General features: G+C 36.2%; 2 protein-coding genes across 2 annotated transcripts in view; one reads left to right on the top strand and one right to left on the bottom strand.

Moving 5' to 3' along the window:
- The first annotated feature begins 1,793 nt into the window (after positions 1 to 1,793).
- Positions 1,794 to 10,890, top strand: LOC110453625 (microsomal glutathione S-transferase 3-like). The gene is made up of 7 exons (XM_021502693.1): positions 1,794 to 1,887; positions 4,674 to 4,833; positions 5,815 to 5,876; positions 6,416 to 6,473; positions 8,439 to 8,511; positions 9,214 to 9,317; positions 9,551 to 10,890. The coding sequence occupies exons 2-6, from the start codon at positions 4,696 to 4,698 to the stop codon at positions 9,312 to 9,314; spliced, it is 432 nt and encodes a 143-aa protein (XP_021358368.1). The 5' UTR covers positions 1,794 to 1,887; positions 4,674 to 4,695; the 3' UTR covers positions 9,315 to 9,317; positions 9,551 to 10,890.
- Positions 10,891 to 12,836: 1,946 nt separating this feature from the next.
- The window catches only part of LOC110453551 (TRAF-type zinc finger domain-containing protein 1-like), a 24,257-nt gene continuing 18,500 nt past the window's right edge, over positions 12,837 to 18,593 (bottom strand). Inside the window, exons 10-11 of the mRNA XM_021502565.1 lie at positions 17,698 to 17,842; positions 12,837 to 17,265 (exon numbers count right to left, since the gene is read on the bottom strand). Of these exons, the coding sequence (XP_021358240.1) occupies positions 17,224 to 17,265; positions 17,698 to 17,842 (187 nt within the window). The 3' untranslated portion in view covers positions 12,837 to 17,223. The remainder of the gene's footprint in view (positions 17,266 to 17,697; positions 17,843 to 18,593) is intronic.

The following is an 18,593-nucleotide window of genomic DNA, read 5'->3' as shown; positions in this document are numbered from 1 at the left end:
TTCTGTGTTGTGTGTGATAAAAGTGTTGCATTTCACAATATCGAATGGCACAATGGTTAACGCTCTCGCCTTTCACATGCAAGGCAGTCGGTGTTCGAATTTTAATTGAGATAAAAGATTATTCTTGTCGATAAAGCTGGGAGCATTTTCACTGGCAAAAGATTACGATCCGGTCTACCGGAGGATCGTGACGGATCGTAACCCTTGGTGAGCGAAGATGAGTTTGGAGATGAACTAAGTTGGTCATGAGACACGTTCAACATGGGCTGCCAGACTTACTCAATTCGTCCACCATGATATCGTCAAGCTTTATAAGGAGCATGATCATTCTATAAAACACATACCTGTCCAGTCCATTTTTCAAATTAACGTATCTGAAACATATGAAGCCTAAAGCTTCAACAATATACAAAATTACCTTTAATAGCCGAATCAAATGTGTGTAACACTTCTGTTAGATAAACTTCTTTCATCGTGAAAGCATTTTCAGGACAGAAAGGACGTACAAAATAAATATTTCAGTGATATCTAACCAAACAAGTATTCCCTCCTCCCTCATTGTTTGTGTGGGAACCATCCATTTCCATGCTGTCGTTCATTGAAATATTTGCAGAGGACTATGAAAAAAAGCATGGCTATCCATCCATATATGTTTTGCTTTTATCGAACTTAATGAACAGTCATGGTAAACGACTTTGAGCCGAAACAAATGTGCAATTCATTTCTGATAAAAGTATTCTAAATAGCATATTTGGGGACACAATTGACATACACTATTCATGTATAAGTAATATTTAATAAATTTATGTCCTGGAAAAAGTTTTGGAAGATTTTCCAGACATTACAATTAATTGTCTATTACGGACGTTTGTTGAGGTGAACATGTGGTTACCTATTTACTTAAGAAAGATATATTAACCGAAACAAAGTTCAGGTTAATATAAATTTTCAGGTTCATAAAACCACATATTTACCAAAATAAAAGGCCATAATTGTTATATAAGGTATTAAACTATGTTGTTTTTGAACAAGGTAAACGTAAGAAAATCGTCCAGAGAAAAGTACTTCATTTTACAGGTACAGCATTTCTTTGGCGGCATAAAGAGAATAACGACCGGTTTGCTCAAAGGCATTATTTTAACTAGTGGTAAGCGAAAATTCCATGAAATTGTTATCAATAAGAAGCAATGGCTTGCAGGGCGAAAACAGTCCTCAAAATGTACCAGTCTTATTCGCCTCAACAAATCTATTGCAGTGAAATGATATCGCACTTTCTTGATTTTTTTGGTATTCATATTTTCAGACTCTCTAACCACTGCTTATCTCACACCAATCTGGCCAGTCAATGTCACAAATCATCGACATACGTGTGATTTATTTTGATGAAAACGTTATCTCGACTTCAAGCTGAAACGTCACCTTTGAATACAACTGAACAGACCCCATCCCCTGCTTGAGACGTGAAATCGGTAGGCTGGTAATTTACATCTGTACGAATTTCATAAAAAGAAGGTACACGAATTTAAAAAAAAAAGTTAACAGAAAACAAAGGCAAACGAAAATACCGAATAAATATATTTCAGCTGTCCAGGTCATGCATGTCAGTTGACATAGATAAACAATTTACATAGCATATATATACTACATTATCCCATGTTATGCCTCAGAATTAACCATCACTACTCATAACATGTATTTCTTTCAAAAGGCATATTTATAGAAAATCCCACAATTAGCGGCAATATTTCCGGAACTATACTTGTTCATTCTGGAAAATAAACCGTTTCCGGGTACCGGCATATTATAATCTCCTTTTGTTCGTTCGGGACTTCTCTTTCTCACGCAACACTCACCGTTTTGTCCTTGTACTTCTGACTGATTTCTCAGGTAAATTTTTAATGTCTGTATGCATGTCAAGACAATTTGACGATGGTTTATCATTTATGCATTCTTAATTAATGACAGCGTGTTAGCAGCAGCCACTTTGATGTGTTATACGGATCATTATCATACTAATATGAGTAGGGCCTACCACCAACGAAGTCGGCGTCCGTGACGGTTTACCACAATGTGATAGACTATGGACTTTGAACAGGCTTGAACTCCCTTTGAATTCCACTCTAATTATTGAAAATCACTCTTGTTATAAGCAATTTTTGAATACTGTTTTCGTTTTTGGACGATGCTAGATTTCATCATTTGGTTGTGAGGCTTTGATACTTTCTGTAAGTTCTCAACTAGATTTTAATTTTACTGTCAAAATTACACTAACTTTTACTAAGAGTTTGCTTTCCAACTGCTTAAAAGGTGTTTAGCAAAAAAGTGTTTAGTTTATTGTCTAAATCACAAAATTAAGGACATTCCAATATGGCTGTCACACCAAACTGTATATCAAATTTAATAATGCATTCCGTTAGCATTAATTAAACAATTCCTGTCACAAAATAATAATCCTCCAATATTTCTCAAACATAATTGAAGTACATGCACACTCAATTCCAGAAAAAAACATTCAATAACTGATGAAAAACTCACTTTTTGTATGTTCACTTTCCAAGTTAAATAAAAGTCACAATTCATGAAAAGAACCCGTTTAAAATGGTAAATATCATAAGGTTGGATGTCCATGGAGATGCATTTGTTGAGAAAAAATGTGAGAAAATGCTTCAAATATCGAGAATGATGACATGTATTTTGATTGGATATTTTACAATAATTCATCAAGCTAACAAGACTTTTGATACAAGTCAATCCATATTACCTAAGTGAGAACCTATAGTGAATGGTGTACAGGTAAAATCTCACTTGCTTTGCATGCTTTTTTCCAACCTCAGTCAGACTTGTTCGCTTTGTGCTCAGTTGTGATTTATTCAGGGGAAATATATATGCCATTATTCTGGAGATTTGACACATTTTCTTACAATTTTCTTGACAAATGCATCTTCATGGACATCCAACCTTATGATATTTACAAGTTTAAATGGGTTCTTTTCCTGAATTGTGACTTTTATTTAGCTTGGAAAATGGACATATAAAAAGTGATTTTTTTCATCAGTTATTGAATGGGTTTTTTCTGAACTTTAGTGTGCATGTACCTCAATTATGTTGGAGAAATATTGTAGGATTATTATTTTGCGACAGGGAATGCATTATTGAATTTGATATACAGTTTGGTGTGGCAGCCAATCCAGCCATATTGGAGTGTCCTTAAGGGGTTATGTGACTTATGTCTGAAATTAATTGTAACCTTTAATTTAAGTCACCGAGGTCTATCAGATTCTTTAACTGTCTCAACTTACATATGTCAGCTATTAATGCAGGAATAAAAAGTAAGTAACCTTTTTTGAAATATGGGGGAAAATATGCGCTGTAGGTGCATGACCCGTCCATCAGGGTTGCAGGTCGGAGCCAGGGGGAGAGTATGATAGGGGGGCACGGATTACATCTTTAACTCGCTGTTCAGTATAGATTTTAAAATATCATCAGTGACACGGGTGAAATGAAAAAAATCACTCAGTTGTGGAACTGATGGAGTAAAGGAACCAAGACAGATTCATGGGGGAGTATTTTGGTTACAAAGGGGTGATTTTTTAAACTGAAATAGGGGAAAATAATGCCAAAATTGGAGAGGGAAATAGCCCATATTAGGCTACAAAAAAGTCTATATATATATATCCATGTATGTCTGCACATGGTTGTCTCTCAACCTCAATAGTATGCAATTTACATAAGGAGGTTATTTTTTTCACATAGATTCTGTAGTTTTAGTTGTTTTATACCGACAGTTCCAAAGATGATCATAAAGTTGCAGCAGCAATTGTGGCAAAAGATGCTATTAATGGATCCCCAATGATGCGTCAATATTCTCCGCAGAAGCCCATGCTATCCATCTCAGCCTTGAGCACATTAAATCAAATGATGTACCGCAGTCAGTTACAGTATCTATATTCTGATTCTCTATCTGTTCTACAGTCTTTCAAATATTTGAGGAATATCTCATTAGAAAAATATTAACATTAGTACATAATATTATCTCAAAAGATCCATGCATCAGTTGCTGAATGTGCCCTACATTTCGTGTACCAGCGACTTTGACAGCATCTCTATCAATGTTAAGTTTTTGCGTTTAGCTCTGTTTAATATGCTGTATTTTAAACATTTAAAGTGTTCGACTAACAAAACTTGGACTGTAGTTATAGTGCATTTCAAATCATGCATCATATATTGAATGTGGCCTTTATTTCACGGTCCAGTGACTTTGGCAGCATCTTCATCAATGTTAAGTTTTTGCATTTAGCTCTGTTTCTCAAAAAGTATAAGTGCTAGACCAACCAAACTTGGACCATATGTATACATTCGTCTTATATTCATAACCCATGGATTATAAACCATGCATATGTTGAATGTGGCCTACATTTCGCGGTCCAGTTACTATTTACATTTGTTTTTCCAAATGCGGGGGTAGTTTGGGGGACATCTGTAATGGCCGTCTACGTATACCATTACAGTTAGCACTTGTTCCTTTTGAACCTTCTTGTTGATGTATTGCCAAACTTATTTATAAAATGTAAAATTCCGAAGTTCGGGTCAAACTTACAATGCTTGACACATTGAATCTTATAATCAAAGCGGGGACAGGCGAGACATCTAATTACGCATATTTTTTGTTACAGAAATAAAAAAATACCACTAAAAATGGGAGGCTTATCAAAGATAATGGAGGATCTGCCTGAAGGTTACGGCTACGTGATTCTCACTGGAGTTGGCAGCACATTTGTCAACATGTGGATGGGCATGAACGTTGCCAAAGCTCGCAAACAGTATGAAGTAACTGTAAGTACTAAATATCTACCAGGATGATCAGGAAATATAAAAAAACTCTATTTAGTGTAACAGTTTGCATATTAAACAATTGTTTAAATATATCTAACCAGTATTTATAAGCTCACCTGGCTCAATATGGGAAGTAGAGATCTAAAAGTTTCCAAAAATCTTCTCCTTCCATACTAAGGGAGGTATTTTTTGGACCAAATTTGTTCTAGAGCCTCCTTGGGCAAAGGGGACTAAATTTTGTATAACGGAGAGTGTAACCCCCCCCCTAATTAAAATCCTTATCCTTCCCTACAAATTGAGGGAATTTTAACCAAATTGATTTGGTGGAGAGCATCCCTAGGCAAAGTGGAATCCATTTTTTGTAACTGGAGGGTGTGTCCGCCAGAGACCAGAAGTTGAGGCCAAATAGGGGAAATTAAGGTAAATGTTTTAAATCCACCCAGCTTCATAAGTACAGAAAGGAGGGACCCTATAAGGTTTTGGTGTTGCTGAGAGACAGAACCAATATTTGGAAATTATACTAATATAATGTCGTTGCAGTTTTATAAGATTATTTTCCCATTGTTGCTTAATTATCCAGGTGAGGGATACAGGCCCTCTGGGATTTTCTAATTGAAATGCTAAATTTAGATGCACTCATAAGCTTGTAATTAAAGTCTGTAGTTTTGCTGATGTATTTGAATATTGATTCATCTCATATCTGTAACAAAATGCACATCAGGAAATTGTTTGATACAGGAACCTATAAATAGATGATTTGTTCATTTGTTATTTTCAGATTCTTGATAACCACATGTCATGTTTTTGGTTCTGTGATCAATGGCCTCATTAACGTTTTAATGGATTTTATCAAATTTACAGTTGCAACTTGATTCACTATTTTTGTATGTTAGCAATAATTTTCATCATACAGCTCTTCTGCATTATAAAGTATAATATTGGCTTGATTGTTTTGTTTTGATGAAACTTTTTTTTATTCAGTACCCAAATATGTACTCAGACAACAAGGTGTTCAACTGCATCCAGAGAGCTCACCAGAACACGTAAGTTTGAACTCGAAGAAAATAGATGGTAGAAACTAGAAAGTCATATTAAAAGTTAAGTTGAACAGGACAGTTTTCAAATTGATTTCATAAGCATTTGAAGTTGATTAAGGATAAGATTACGGTAATGTTGAAAAATGCAGAGAGCTCTATGAATAATCCATATCAACAATATGTTACATTAATATATATATAAGCAAACCAATGCAGAGGTGGATTTATTGGCTGTCTTGGATCAGAAGAAATAAAGTGTATCATGTCTCATTATGTCACTCTTGCCTTCACCTATAAATCAAGCATTAAAGACAACATTTCGATCAAAGTTAAAGGACCCCTACATTACTCCCAGAAGTAGTGCAGGTCAACATTGGCTCCACCTAAAGGTTAAAGGTCAAAAAGGTGCAAAGCAACTATGCGTATTGTCTCTCGCTCTCAAGTATTACTGATAATGGGAGACATGTTTTTGTTCACAGAAACAAATCTGAAGTATGCATCATGTTCCATCTCTGGTATTCGCTTACAAGTTCCTTACATTTCAGGTTGGAAGGCTACCCTACATTCCTGATGCTGCTGTTTGTTGGAGGCCTTCAGTATCCTGTAAGGGTTTATCTTTAGGCTAGAATAGCAACTTAGTAAGGGTTTATCTTAAGGCTAGAATAGCAACTGTAATATGCATTCAGTATCTTGTAAGGGTTTATCTTTAGGCTAGAATAGCAACTGTAATTGACCTTCAGTATCCTGTTAGGGTTTATCTTTAGGCTAGAATAGCAACTGTATTAGGCCTTCAGTATCCTGTAAGGGTTTATCTTTAGGCTAGAATAGCAACTGCAGTAGGCCTTCAGTATCCTGTAAAGGTTTATCTTTAGGCTAGAATAGCAACTGTAGTAGGCCTTCAGTATCCTGTAAGGGTTTATCTTTAGGCCTAAAGATAAACCCTTACAGGATACTGAAGGCCTACTACAGATGCTATTCTAGCCTAAAGATAAACCTTTACAGGATACTGAAGGACTACTGCAGTTGCTATTCTAGCCTAAAGATAAACCTTTACAGGATACTGAAGGACTACTGCAGTTGCTATTCTAGCCTAAAGATAAACCGTTACAGGATACGGAAGGCCTACTGCAGTTGCTATTCTAGCCTAAAGATAAACCTTTACAGGATACTGCAGTAGGCCTTCAGTATCCTGTAAAGGCTTATCTTTAGGCTAGAATAGCAACTGTAGTAGGCATTCAGTAACTTGTAAGGGTTTATCTTTATGCTAGAATAGCAACTGTAGTAGGCATTCAGTCCCCTGTTAGGGTTTATCTTTATGCTAGAATAGCAACTGTAGTAGGCATTCAGTAACTTGTAAGGGTTTATCTTTATGCTAGAATAGCAACTGTAGTAGGCATTCAGTATCTTGTAAGGGTTTATCTTTATGCTAGAATAGCAACTGTAGTAGGCATTCAGTAACTTGTAAGGGTTTATCTTTATGCTAGAATAGCAACTGTAGGAGGCATTCAGTATCCTGTTAGGGTTTATCTTTAGGCTAGAATAGCAACTTAGTAAGGGTTTATCTTAAGGCTAGAATAGCAACTTAATAGGCCTTCATGATCAGTATCCTGTAAGGGTTTATCTTTAGGCTAGAATAGTAACTGTAATTGGCCTTCAGTATCCTGTTAGGCTTTATCTTTAGGCTAGAATAGCAACTGTAGTAGGCCTTCAGTATCCTGTAAGGGTTTATCTTTATGCTAGAATAGCAACTTCATAGGCCTTCATGATCAGTATCCTGTAAGGGATTCTCTTAAGGCTAGAATAGCAACTGTAATAGGCCTTCAATATCCTGTAAGGGTTTATCTTTAGGCTAGAATAGTACCTGTAATTGGCCTTCAGTATCCTGTTAGGTTTTATCTTTAGGCTAGAATAGCAACTTAGTAAGGGTTTATCTTAAGGCTAGAATAGCAACTGTAGTAGGCCTTCAGTATCCTGTTAAGGTTTATCTTTAGGCTAGAATAGCAACTTAGTAAGGGTTTATCTTAAGGCTAGAATAGCCACTATAATAGGGCTTCAGTATCCTGTAAGGGTTTATCTTTAGGCTAGAATAGCAACTTAATAGGCCTTCATGATCAGTATCCTGTAAGGGTTTATCTTAAGGCTAGAATAGCAACTGTAATAGGCCTTCAGTATCCTGTAAGGGTTTATCTTTAGGCTAGAATAGCTACTGTATTAGGCCTTCAGTATCCTAAAGTTTCTGTAATCTGTAGGCTAATTTAACAACTGATATAACAGAATGATTCCTTGGAACCTTAATCTAAAACAGAATGCAAACAAACACTAATTTCAGTGCTGATTTTGAAGAACATCTTTTGAAATTGAATTCTAGCATATATTTGGACAATTAAGTGAAATATTATTCCTAACCTAGCTTAAGATGAAACTTGTAATTTATGTAATTTTGATGACGGGCAAGGGCAAACATCCAGTTATTTGTTGTCAGCTCGAATAAATAATAGTTCATTGTATTGTATTACTGGGGTAACACTCCAACAGAATGAGCATGTCAACTTTTGTGTTACTTTTCAGCTGACTTCAGCCGGAGCAGGAGGTATTTATCAGCTGGGCAGGATAGCATTTGCAAAAGGATACAGCACTGGAGGTACAGAAAGAATGTCAGATCTTGTTGTGATAAGTTTACTCCATTGGGAGACCAGCATTATCCCCACAGCATCAATGCGTAGTGTTGGGTTGTGGTATAATGTACACATACACTGTAGGTTGATGGGTTTCAGCAGTGATAACACTGAAAAAGGTCAACAGCTTTATCATAACATAATTTCTGAATTCTCACAGGACATAGTGATATATAACTATTTCTCCTATCAGTTCCCAATAACCTGAGTTAACAACATGACAGTAACTTCATATGACATACCAGAAATGGTTTTTTTTGTGGAATTTGTGTTGTTTGTGAGGAGTTACAGTTAGAATTAAGTGTTTAATGAATTTCATGTATGACTTTGGGAATGCTCTTTTGTGATATGACCAGCATCATTAGAAACTTAACTTTACCAATGACCACCCAGGTGGGTAGCACAACATATGGTTGGTAGGGTTACTGATGCTGTTTTCTGATCTTCTTATTCCGTCTTTGCGTATTGCAGAGTTATCTTCTCTTGAGAGCAGGTATTGATTGTTACGTCATTTGTTTGTGAGAGTAACGTCATCAATTTTTGAGAAAACAACTTAATTTTCTCACACGAACCAATGACGTAACAATCAATCCCTGCTCTCAAGAGAAGATAACTCTACAATACGCAAAGACGGAATATCGTGCCAATGTTACTATATTTTGCTGTAGAGCCAGATAAGAGGCGGTGGGGGACCTTCGGATACATTGGTTTGCTCACCATGTTGGGCTGCTCCATTGGTGTGGCAGTCAGGCAGCTCAAACTAATTTAGAGTGTAAGTACCAGTCTGAAGATTTTTTCTGGAACAGACGTTCAGTGAAAAAAAATATCTTTAAAAATTGTTATGAATAAAAGAAAATAATTGACAGAATTGTTCCGATAAAACCAATTTAGATATTGTTGTAGAAGTGTGTTGATTTTATCAATTATTTATAAAGAACCAATTTAAATATCGTTCTATTGGCGTGCTGATTGTATTATTATTCGTGATTATTTTGTATTTTGCAGGTACAGCTTTGACAAGTTGCAGTAGATTTCCAGCATTGGATGTTTGTGTAAACAGCTGATATTTTCGTGTATTTGTAGCATTTCCCTGTAGAGATATATTGTATGTTTATGTGTAATGTAATTTTGTCAGATTTTGAACCTAAAACACATGTTATACACAGTGGTGTAAACGGCATACCTTCAATCACAATGTGCATGTAGCAGGGGAAAAAACCATTGGATGGTAACATTGGAAATCAAATGAATCTTTGTTCAATATCTAAGCATTTATAGAAAATAATTTCAAATATTCCCTCTTAGTTTTCTGTTTGAATGAATATGTTTTGCTTTTCTTAAGATTTTATTTATGACTATGTCTAGTATTAAGTTATGTTTATATATAAACAGTCATCCCTATCATCAAATTATCTTGCATCACTACTGCTGTTGTTAGTCAACATAGATTGTAGATCATACACTGCAGTGGTCGGGGATCAATCTGTGCCTCTGCTTGCTCTTTTATTTTTATAGATGTATTGGTACTTCTAAATCAGTTTACCTCTCCTCTGTACTTTATTGTCTGATGTGCCAACTTGTTGACCTGACAGTAACAATTTATCTTCATGTCACATTGTCATTCTGTCCATATATTGTGCCAACGTTTTCATAGAAAATCGAAACATCATGTTATAATTTATATGTGTAACAGTTGCATTAACCATGTCATGGTAAACTTGGTCAAAAAGTGTCTGATAAAAAATAATACCTGGGTAATTAAAAAAACAAATTGTGAACATTTGAAAATTAACAGTTATGTTTAAAAAGTACGGTAATAAGGTTCACCAAAGCCTAACAGCAGTGTATGTGATCAATGCTTAATACCTCCCAAACCTTTATCATAGGTACCTATATAATAGACATGGAAATATCCCATACCATTATTTCAAAATGAAGTAAAATGGCTGGTGGGCTTGGTCAGGTTTAGTTTACATACTTACACAATTTGCTGTTAAATCATCCTTCAAGGTTGGTTGAGGTTTTTGTGTAATTTGCTATTATTACAATGTGTTTTAAATGTAGTTACTGATTTATCCTTGTAATAGGTATTTTGACTTAAGTGCTAATCAAGTATACATCATGTAGTACATATGGAATCGATTACAGGTATGTGAATTAAGAACAAAATGTTCAAATACTGCCGGTTTTATTCTTTATAAAGCTTTGCCATTGCCATGGGACAAAGTCATGGATGAGATAGGATGTTCCATTTGTACAGTGCTCACACCTTCGGCATGACACTTTAAAGAATTTCAGTCTTTGGTTAAAACCTCTAGATGGCAAATAAAAGGATACCTCAAACATGCCTGTGTCTCATTGTGCCAAGATTGAAGTTTGGATCACTGTTTATAGAAAATCTTTATAATCATTCAAAGTTTTTATTTTTGAGCAAGATTTTGATAAAACTTCATACTAAAGTTAAAGATATGAGAATTCTCGGGGAAATGTAAGAAGAGTTGCATTATCACAATGACTGACATTCATTACTTGACCTCTGTAACTTCGTGAGTGGATCAAGGTCATTCGTTTGAACAAATTTGATAGCCCATCATTCTTCCATTATAACGTCCGAAATATAACCAAAGGCCTTTGGTTGATAAGAAGAAATTGTTTAAAAATAAATAAGATATTCAGAAGGTTTTATTTGACCCATGTGATGTATGTTAGCCATTTACTCAGCTCAAACTAGAACAGTCAATGTTGAAGGGTTATACTCGAGAGCATGATGACCACTTCCGTTGTCATACATGGGTTCATTGTCTACAATCCAACTCCCCTGACTTATATATGATGGTGTTGGACATGTTTTTTAGCTCACCTGGTCTAAAGGACCATGGTGAACTTATGCCATACCGCAACGTCCGTCGTCCGTCCATCGTCGTTCCGTCAACTTTTCCTTTAAAATGCTACTAGTCATGAACGACCAAGCAGATTTTGACCAAATTTGGTCAGAAGCATCCTTGAGGGAAGGGGAACAAATTTTGTATAAATGATGGGTGTGGCCCCCCTTGGGGCAAAGGGGCGGGGCCAAATAGGGGAAATATAGCAAATTCTTTAAAATCCTTCCTATTCTGTAGGAATGAAAGGATTTGGTCCAATTTTTGGTCTGAAGCATTTTTGGGTGAAGGGGAACCAATTTTGTATAAACTGTAGGTCTGGCTCCCTAGGGGCCTGAGGGGCGGGGCCCAATAGGGGAAACATAGCAAAATATTCTTTAAAATCCTTCTTCTTCTGTAGGAATGAAAGGATTTGTTCCATATTTGGTCTGAAGCATCCTTGGGTAAAGGGGGAACAATTTTGTATAAACCATGGGTCTGGCACCCCAGGGGCCTGAGGGGCGGGGCCAAATAGGGGAAACATAGCAAATTCTTTAAAATCCTTCTTATTCTGTAGGAAGAAAGGATTTGGCCTGAAGCATTCTTGGGTGAAGGGGAACCAATTTTGTATAAACCGTGGGTCTGGCCCCCTAGGGGCCTGAGGGGCGGGGCCCAATAGGGGAAACAGCAAAATATTCTATAAAATCCTTCTTCTTCTGTAGGAATAAAAGGATTTGGTTTATATTTGGTCTGAAGCAATCTTGGGTGAAGGGGAACCAATTTTGTATAAACGGTGGGTCTGGTCCCCCTGGGGGCTGAGGAGCGGGGCCCAACAGGGGAAATATAACAATTTTTTAAAATCCTTCTTCTGTGGGAATGAAAGGATTTGGTCCATAATTGGTGTGGAGCATCCTTGGGTAAAGGGGAACCAATTTTGTATAAACGGTGGGTGTGGCCCCCCTGGGACCCGAGGGGCGGGGCCCAATAGGGGAAATATAGATAAAACCTTTATAACCCTTCTTCTACNCCCCCCCCTCCTAGGGGCAGAGGGATGGGGCTCTGTTTTGTTCTCGCTCTATCTCAAGTGCTGGATGGATCTTTCTGAAATTTCATATGTACTTACAGCACCTACCATGGAGTGCTATATCTTTACTTCATACCAATTATTTTAAACATATTCAGGTTAGCGATACAGGCCCTCTGGGCCTCTTGTTTGTGTTCCTTGTGTCTTCAGCAGAGGTAGGGGAAATTCCCCTAAAGGCAACATGTAGAAATTCATATTCACAGCAGAAACTGGTCTACGTAATGAGTTTTTGACAGTTTGTCTTGTGTGTAAAGGATCTTGCCACCAGAATTGTGAGAAAATATCAATTATTCAATAAAAAACACATCCTGGAAACTTGATTCAAAAGGTAAAAAGACGAAAACAACAATTGCACTATCATCAATTCAGATTTATTAATAAATACTCGGTGTGAAATTAAATGGGACTTTTAACAGGTTTATTTTCTCCAATAAATCAACATTTTTGTACTAATTAGAGCAAACTTTCTAATTTTTCGTATCTTTTCAGCAAACAAAAAAATGTAAGAAATTTGATAATACACTCCTCACATAGCCTATGACATATTGTACTTCTACCAGATAAGAACTCCATTTATGTATAGAGCACTGTGAAACCTGGACTGTTATCGTTTATCGATGTCCAAAAAGTTGAACCGGTCGGACCAGAGTTGTTCGTTTATGAAATAAGGTCAAACCCAGAAATCTGATGGTGCTTTCAGGTTAGCCTTGCAAGGCCTGCATAAACATTTGCAGGTCCGTTGGGATTTATACCCGAATATGTTACATTTAAAAACGGACCTACCGGTTGTTCAGGCCTTCATAAACACCGTACTCCAACAAGGTCTTGTATATAATTACCTTTTTCATAACTCGGTAAATAAAGGTTTCTATCTTCAACCCTAACTTTACTAATTAAATAATAATTCATCTTCATATCTTTAAAGACAGATTTCATCGGTAGTACCATTATCACAGACACCTATGACCCATGACCGTAGCTATTTTGAAGACATGAATCCCCAAACAAAAATCTTAGGGTTTTTGATGTCAATTATATTTTGCAATAAAAGTTAGTGCTGTTTATATCAGGTGCACTCAGGAACTAGGAAAATGTACTTGCAAAATTTAAAAATAAGCACAAGATTCATAAATGAAGGAAGGGTGATTGGTAGTGGCTAAATAAACTGAAAAAATACCATAGTGAAATAAAGCTATTGAAGCAGCAACAAAACTAGTAAGAATTTTGTACAAATACCCTCATCATAAATGTATATAAGACCTGCATTCAAATAATATAGATACTAATATTAAAATACCTTCCATTTCAAAAGAAAATGTAACAACTAACAAGAGGTCCAATATAAGTGCTGTGACCTTCAAATTATGTCAAAAATGAATCAACGTGATAAAATTGATGGCCTTTTACTCTAGCATGCAACAGGCTAATTTTATGACCCTAGACCTCTTCACAACTTGATTATTTAGAGAATCTTTCAAAATGTTTTATAAAACATTTGACTCCTGTGATTTGAAAGAAGGTCACAGTCATTACATTTAAACAACCTTGACAGCTCTTTATACATTCACACATACTACACAGCAAAATGTCAATGTTTGCCTTTGTTATTCAGAACTTGTTGAAATGTTTTAACAAATTTGAACCCTGAGACTTTGAAAGAGGGTAACAATCTTTCAAACAAACTTATCTTTTTTTTCAAGCATCTCGCTGGCCACATATGATCACTCTGGGTATCTTATTGGTTATTGCGAAGACATTTTTGGAAGGTTTTAGAAATTTATTCTCTATGAGTTTGAAAGTGGGTCATGGGCATTGATTTGGGGAAAAAAATTGAGCCCACCATATCTTGCATGCTGCTGGCAAACTATAATCAACGTCGGCTTGTTGGTTATTCTGAAGTCAATTAAAGTAAGAAGTAAATGTCTGATGGACAACGGACACTGCACAACAGCATCAGCTAAACACTTGGGACCTTTGGGCCAGGTATGCTAGAAGTCATTCACATCTATAGTATTACTGTAAGATATTAAATCAACTAAATGACCATATACACCATATGAGCTCACGGAAGAGAATATGGTTACAACATCTGTAACAATATGTCAACAAGCATGCAGCTGAAATTTTAACAAAAACATGTCTTCAGCATTACTAACAAAACAAAGTCACATCAAACAAAATATAGTTAATGTAGAGATTGGTAATCCCTTCAATCCTTGACCGAAAATAATCATAACGCTAATAGCCAATGTGACAATCATATATATATAACTGACCAAGATCCTGGATGTTTACTGAAGTGCTCTGCTCCAACTACCAGTATACAAAGGATAATCGCTTATCAAATGTTATTACACTGCTTCACATCAGGGTGGAGGGGGTGTTTAATTATTCTGTTCCCCTTATCCCTAATGTGGGGAATGAGAAAACCAAACTCTAAAAGGAATTGTTTCTTGAAAAAAAATGATATGTCTTACATAAATTAAAATGGTCTCATTTGTGTCAATGCAACATCACAAAAATGTAGAGGGTGTCTAACTATTGAGGGATCAAAGTGATCTAACACCAAGAAAATGTTGGTCCAGAGTAAGAAAATTCCTGTTCTTGGTATAAGGAATTGTCATTGTCCTCAGTATGAGAAATTGTCATGCAAATCTAAGGCATTCATATACTGGACTTGTTATCATTTTTTTTAATCACAGACAATTCATAAATCAAAGGAAGATTGGGGTCTATTTACTGTCTACTGTCGATAGAGTATTATATATATATATTAAGCACTTTCTTTGTCTACAACTCAGGAGTTTTGTTTTAAGAAGTTACCAATACCGTAAATCCTTCTATAATACCCATTGTCTGTACCTAATTTAATATCATAACTTACTTCTTAGCTCACAAATACGCCCAAAGATGATAAACAAAATTTCTACTCCTAAACCACAAACTGGCTAAACTAGATAAAATCTGTATAAAATAAGATTTGTCAAATTAGGCTAATTACTGAGCTCACAATGTACAAAGGCAAGGTTGGAAAAAATATTTAATAAGACTCTTTCATGTTGAGGATTTTAGGATAGGGAAATTTCATCCAAGGGTTTTTCAAATAGGGAAAAGCCTGAGGTTTGCCAAGGGTTTTACATCATCATTTAAAAATCCTGAGTGTGGAATTTTCCTATCCTACACCTCTGGGCATGATAGAGGATTTTTCTGTCATGCCAATCACCAGAATGGCTCAGAAACCACAAGAAATCATTGTGATATCCACAACGCAGCATCAGAGTGTTCCTGATTTTGTGATGTCTTGGTATTTTTGTCCCGTTGAGACGTCATGTATGTGGAATGGGTTGTAAGATAGAAATTATATTTCACTCTTACCCTAGACATTTGTCATATATGCAAAGGATTGAGACAAAAATGATCTCTGACCTAGGGTCAGCCAATTCTCCTCAACATGTAATACTAACATGTATATTTCAATTATTTACTAAAGTATATTTTTCTTTAAATACATTTCAACATTGTGGGCCGAGACAGTATGACTAGCTATGAATCAGTTATCATCATGTTTCATTACACTCAAACATAATGCTGAAAGATTATCAACAAAATTATCATCTGAATTTCTGATGGAGTCATGCACTGCTTCTTCAAACATCAATAGTTTATATTGCAGCAAGATTGTACCTAGAAACATAATACACTTACACATACAGTTAACATTAGGTCCTTATAACAACGGACGTTTGTGTCAAAGAATCTTCATCCAAACCAGATAACATATAAAACATTTAAGATATAAGTACAGTGCCCTCACACTTGTATAAAGCCAGCAATGACTTATAACCAGATCTGATAAAAAATGGGGGTCTTGTTGTTGTACCTACAGTACAGCGGGGTTTATAATACAACTAACGCTCGGGTCTCACAACATATGTTTCCTTTCAAATTCATCATGCAGCAAGTTTTAATTTAAAATGTACTAACAATAGTAATGAGCACATTCTATAAAATGTATTTGAAACACCTTTCTCAACAGCTGAAATATTTTGCAAGCAGGATAGAAAAAAATAGTTGATATGTAAAATTTTGGCAAGTTTTTACTCCATGTACATGTCCTGGTGAAATATTACAAGTGACGCTCAGACTAAAGGACAACCTCAAAGCTCCCTACATCCTGATCTTAAGTCCTCACATGTATGTCATCTGAAAGACCAGGGCATGGAGCTGATTGTAGAATGGTAGACCAGTTTACAGACAAAGGCTCACAGGTATCCAATGGTAGACCAGGTGACAGGCTGAGGATCACAAGTAACCAATGGAAGACCAGGTTACTGAGAACCACAGATATCCAATGGTAGGGCATGTTACAGAGAGCTACAGTATCCAATGACAGGCCAGGTTACAGAGGCTCGCAGTGATCCACTGGTAGGCCAGGTTATAGAGGCTCACAGTGATCCAATGGTAGGCCAGGTTACAGAGACTCACAGTGATCCAATGGTAGGTCAGGTTACAGAGGCTTAGTGATCCAATGATAGGCCAGGTTACAGAAGCTCAGTGATCCAATGGTAGGCCAGGTTACAGAGGCTCACAGTGATCCAATGATAGACAAGGTAACAGAGGCTCACAGTAATCCAATGATAGACCAGGCTACAGAGGCTCACAGTAATCCAATGATAGACCAGGCTACAAAGGCTCAGTGATCCAACGGTTGACCAGGTTATAGAGGCTCACATGTATCAGTGGTGAGGATCATGGTCTCGGTGAGCACGGGGAACTCTCTGCAAGATCACACAAAGAAATATACCTATTATATGAAAGTTTGTTTCCTATTGCTAACAGTGTTCTGCAAGTCACCTGTTTATCTGATTCTTGTTCAGGCCTTTTTTATTTTTTATTTAGGAAGAGTTTTTTAAAAGATCATAGAGGACACTATCGGTATATAAAATCAGATTTGATCAAGAAAGCTGCTTTTTCAAATATCCATAAGAAATCATTGATAAACAGTATAAAAGATAGTTTATTTTGAAGACTCTTTCTCTTTCATATTATAAATTTAGTTGTCACTTATTATCGTAGCTGATAATATGATCATGCTTTTTACCATTCCCCATTACCAATTATGTACCTGAATATTAACTTTGTGATCAATTAGCCACTTGCTTTCAACTCTTTTCCCCTAACATTAGGTGGAGTATAACAGGGACACTCACAGTTGAGCGGGTGTTGGTAGTACTTGAGCTGGTTGTCTGTCCATGTGAGAAGATGCCATTCCCTCGGTCACGCCTGGCTGACCCTGGGGTTGTAGACGTTGTGCGAATATTGGATGCCGTCAGATCCTCAGACCCCAGGGAATTTCTGTCAAATATGTAAAATGCCATAAAATTTCTATGACAACATGTAGTTATATTATTACATTTTTTTTCAACCTAATATATCACCGGGGTAAGTTTCATAAAATGTACATTCATATTTTTATGCTAGTCTTACTCTTCAAGTGATTTTCAGGAAGTTATTATCACAAAGTAATGTTATATAATGGAGAACCACCTAAATAGCTGTATCTGACTCAGCTAGGAGGCAGGTTCCTTTAGCTTGGTAAAGCACTGAAACAGTAATGCGTAATCCTGCTTCAACATCATAATTTGCAGGCACTTTGGAAAATATACAGTACATGTATTGGAACAGACACTCTTAGAGTGTAATACCTAGACCCAATATTGTTTGTGAGAGAAACGTCATCAATTTTTGGGAAAACAACGTAATTTTCTCAGACAAACCAATGTGGTAACAATCAATACCTGTTCACAAGAGAAGATAACTCTGCAAAATCCACACGGAATACCGTCGGGCACGCATTGTACTGTATGTAACCAACATTATAATATTTGGTCCAATGTATGTACTCAAAAGTGTAAACTTGCCCAAACTGATTTCTGTTCTGTATATTGTATTACCTGGACACCATGTATGTATCCTACATTGTATTACCTGGACACCATGTATGTATCCTACATTGTATTACCTGGACACCATGTATGTATCCTACATTGTATTACCTGGACACCATGTATGTATCCTACATTGTATTACCTGGACACCATGTATG

Source organism: Mizuhopecten yessoensis, unplaced genomic scaffold (genome assembly GCF_002113885.1).
Source record: "Mizuhopecten yessoensis strain PY_sf001 unplaced genomic scaffold, ASM211388v2 scaffold83, whole genome shotgun sequence".
Taxonomy (NCBI): domain Eukaryota; kingdom Metazoa; phylum Mollusca; class Bivalvia; order Pectinida; family Pectinidae; genus Mizuhopecten; species Mizuhopecten yessoensis.
The sequence above is the reverse complement of the archived record's forward strand: the minus strand, read 5'-3'. Positions and strand labels throughout refer to the sequence as shown.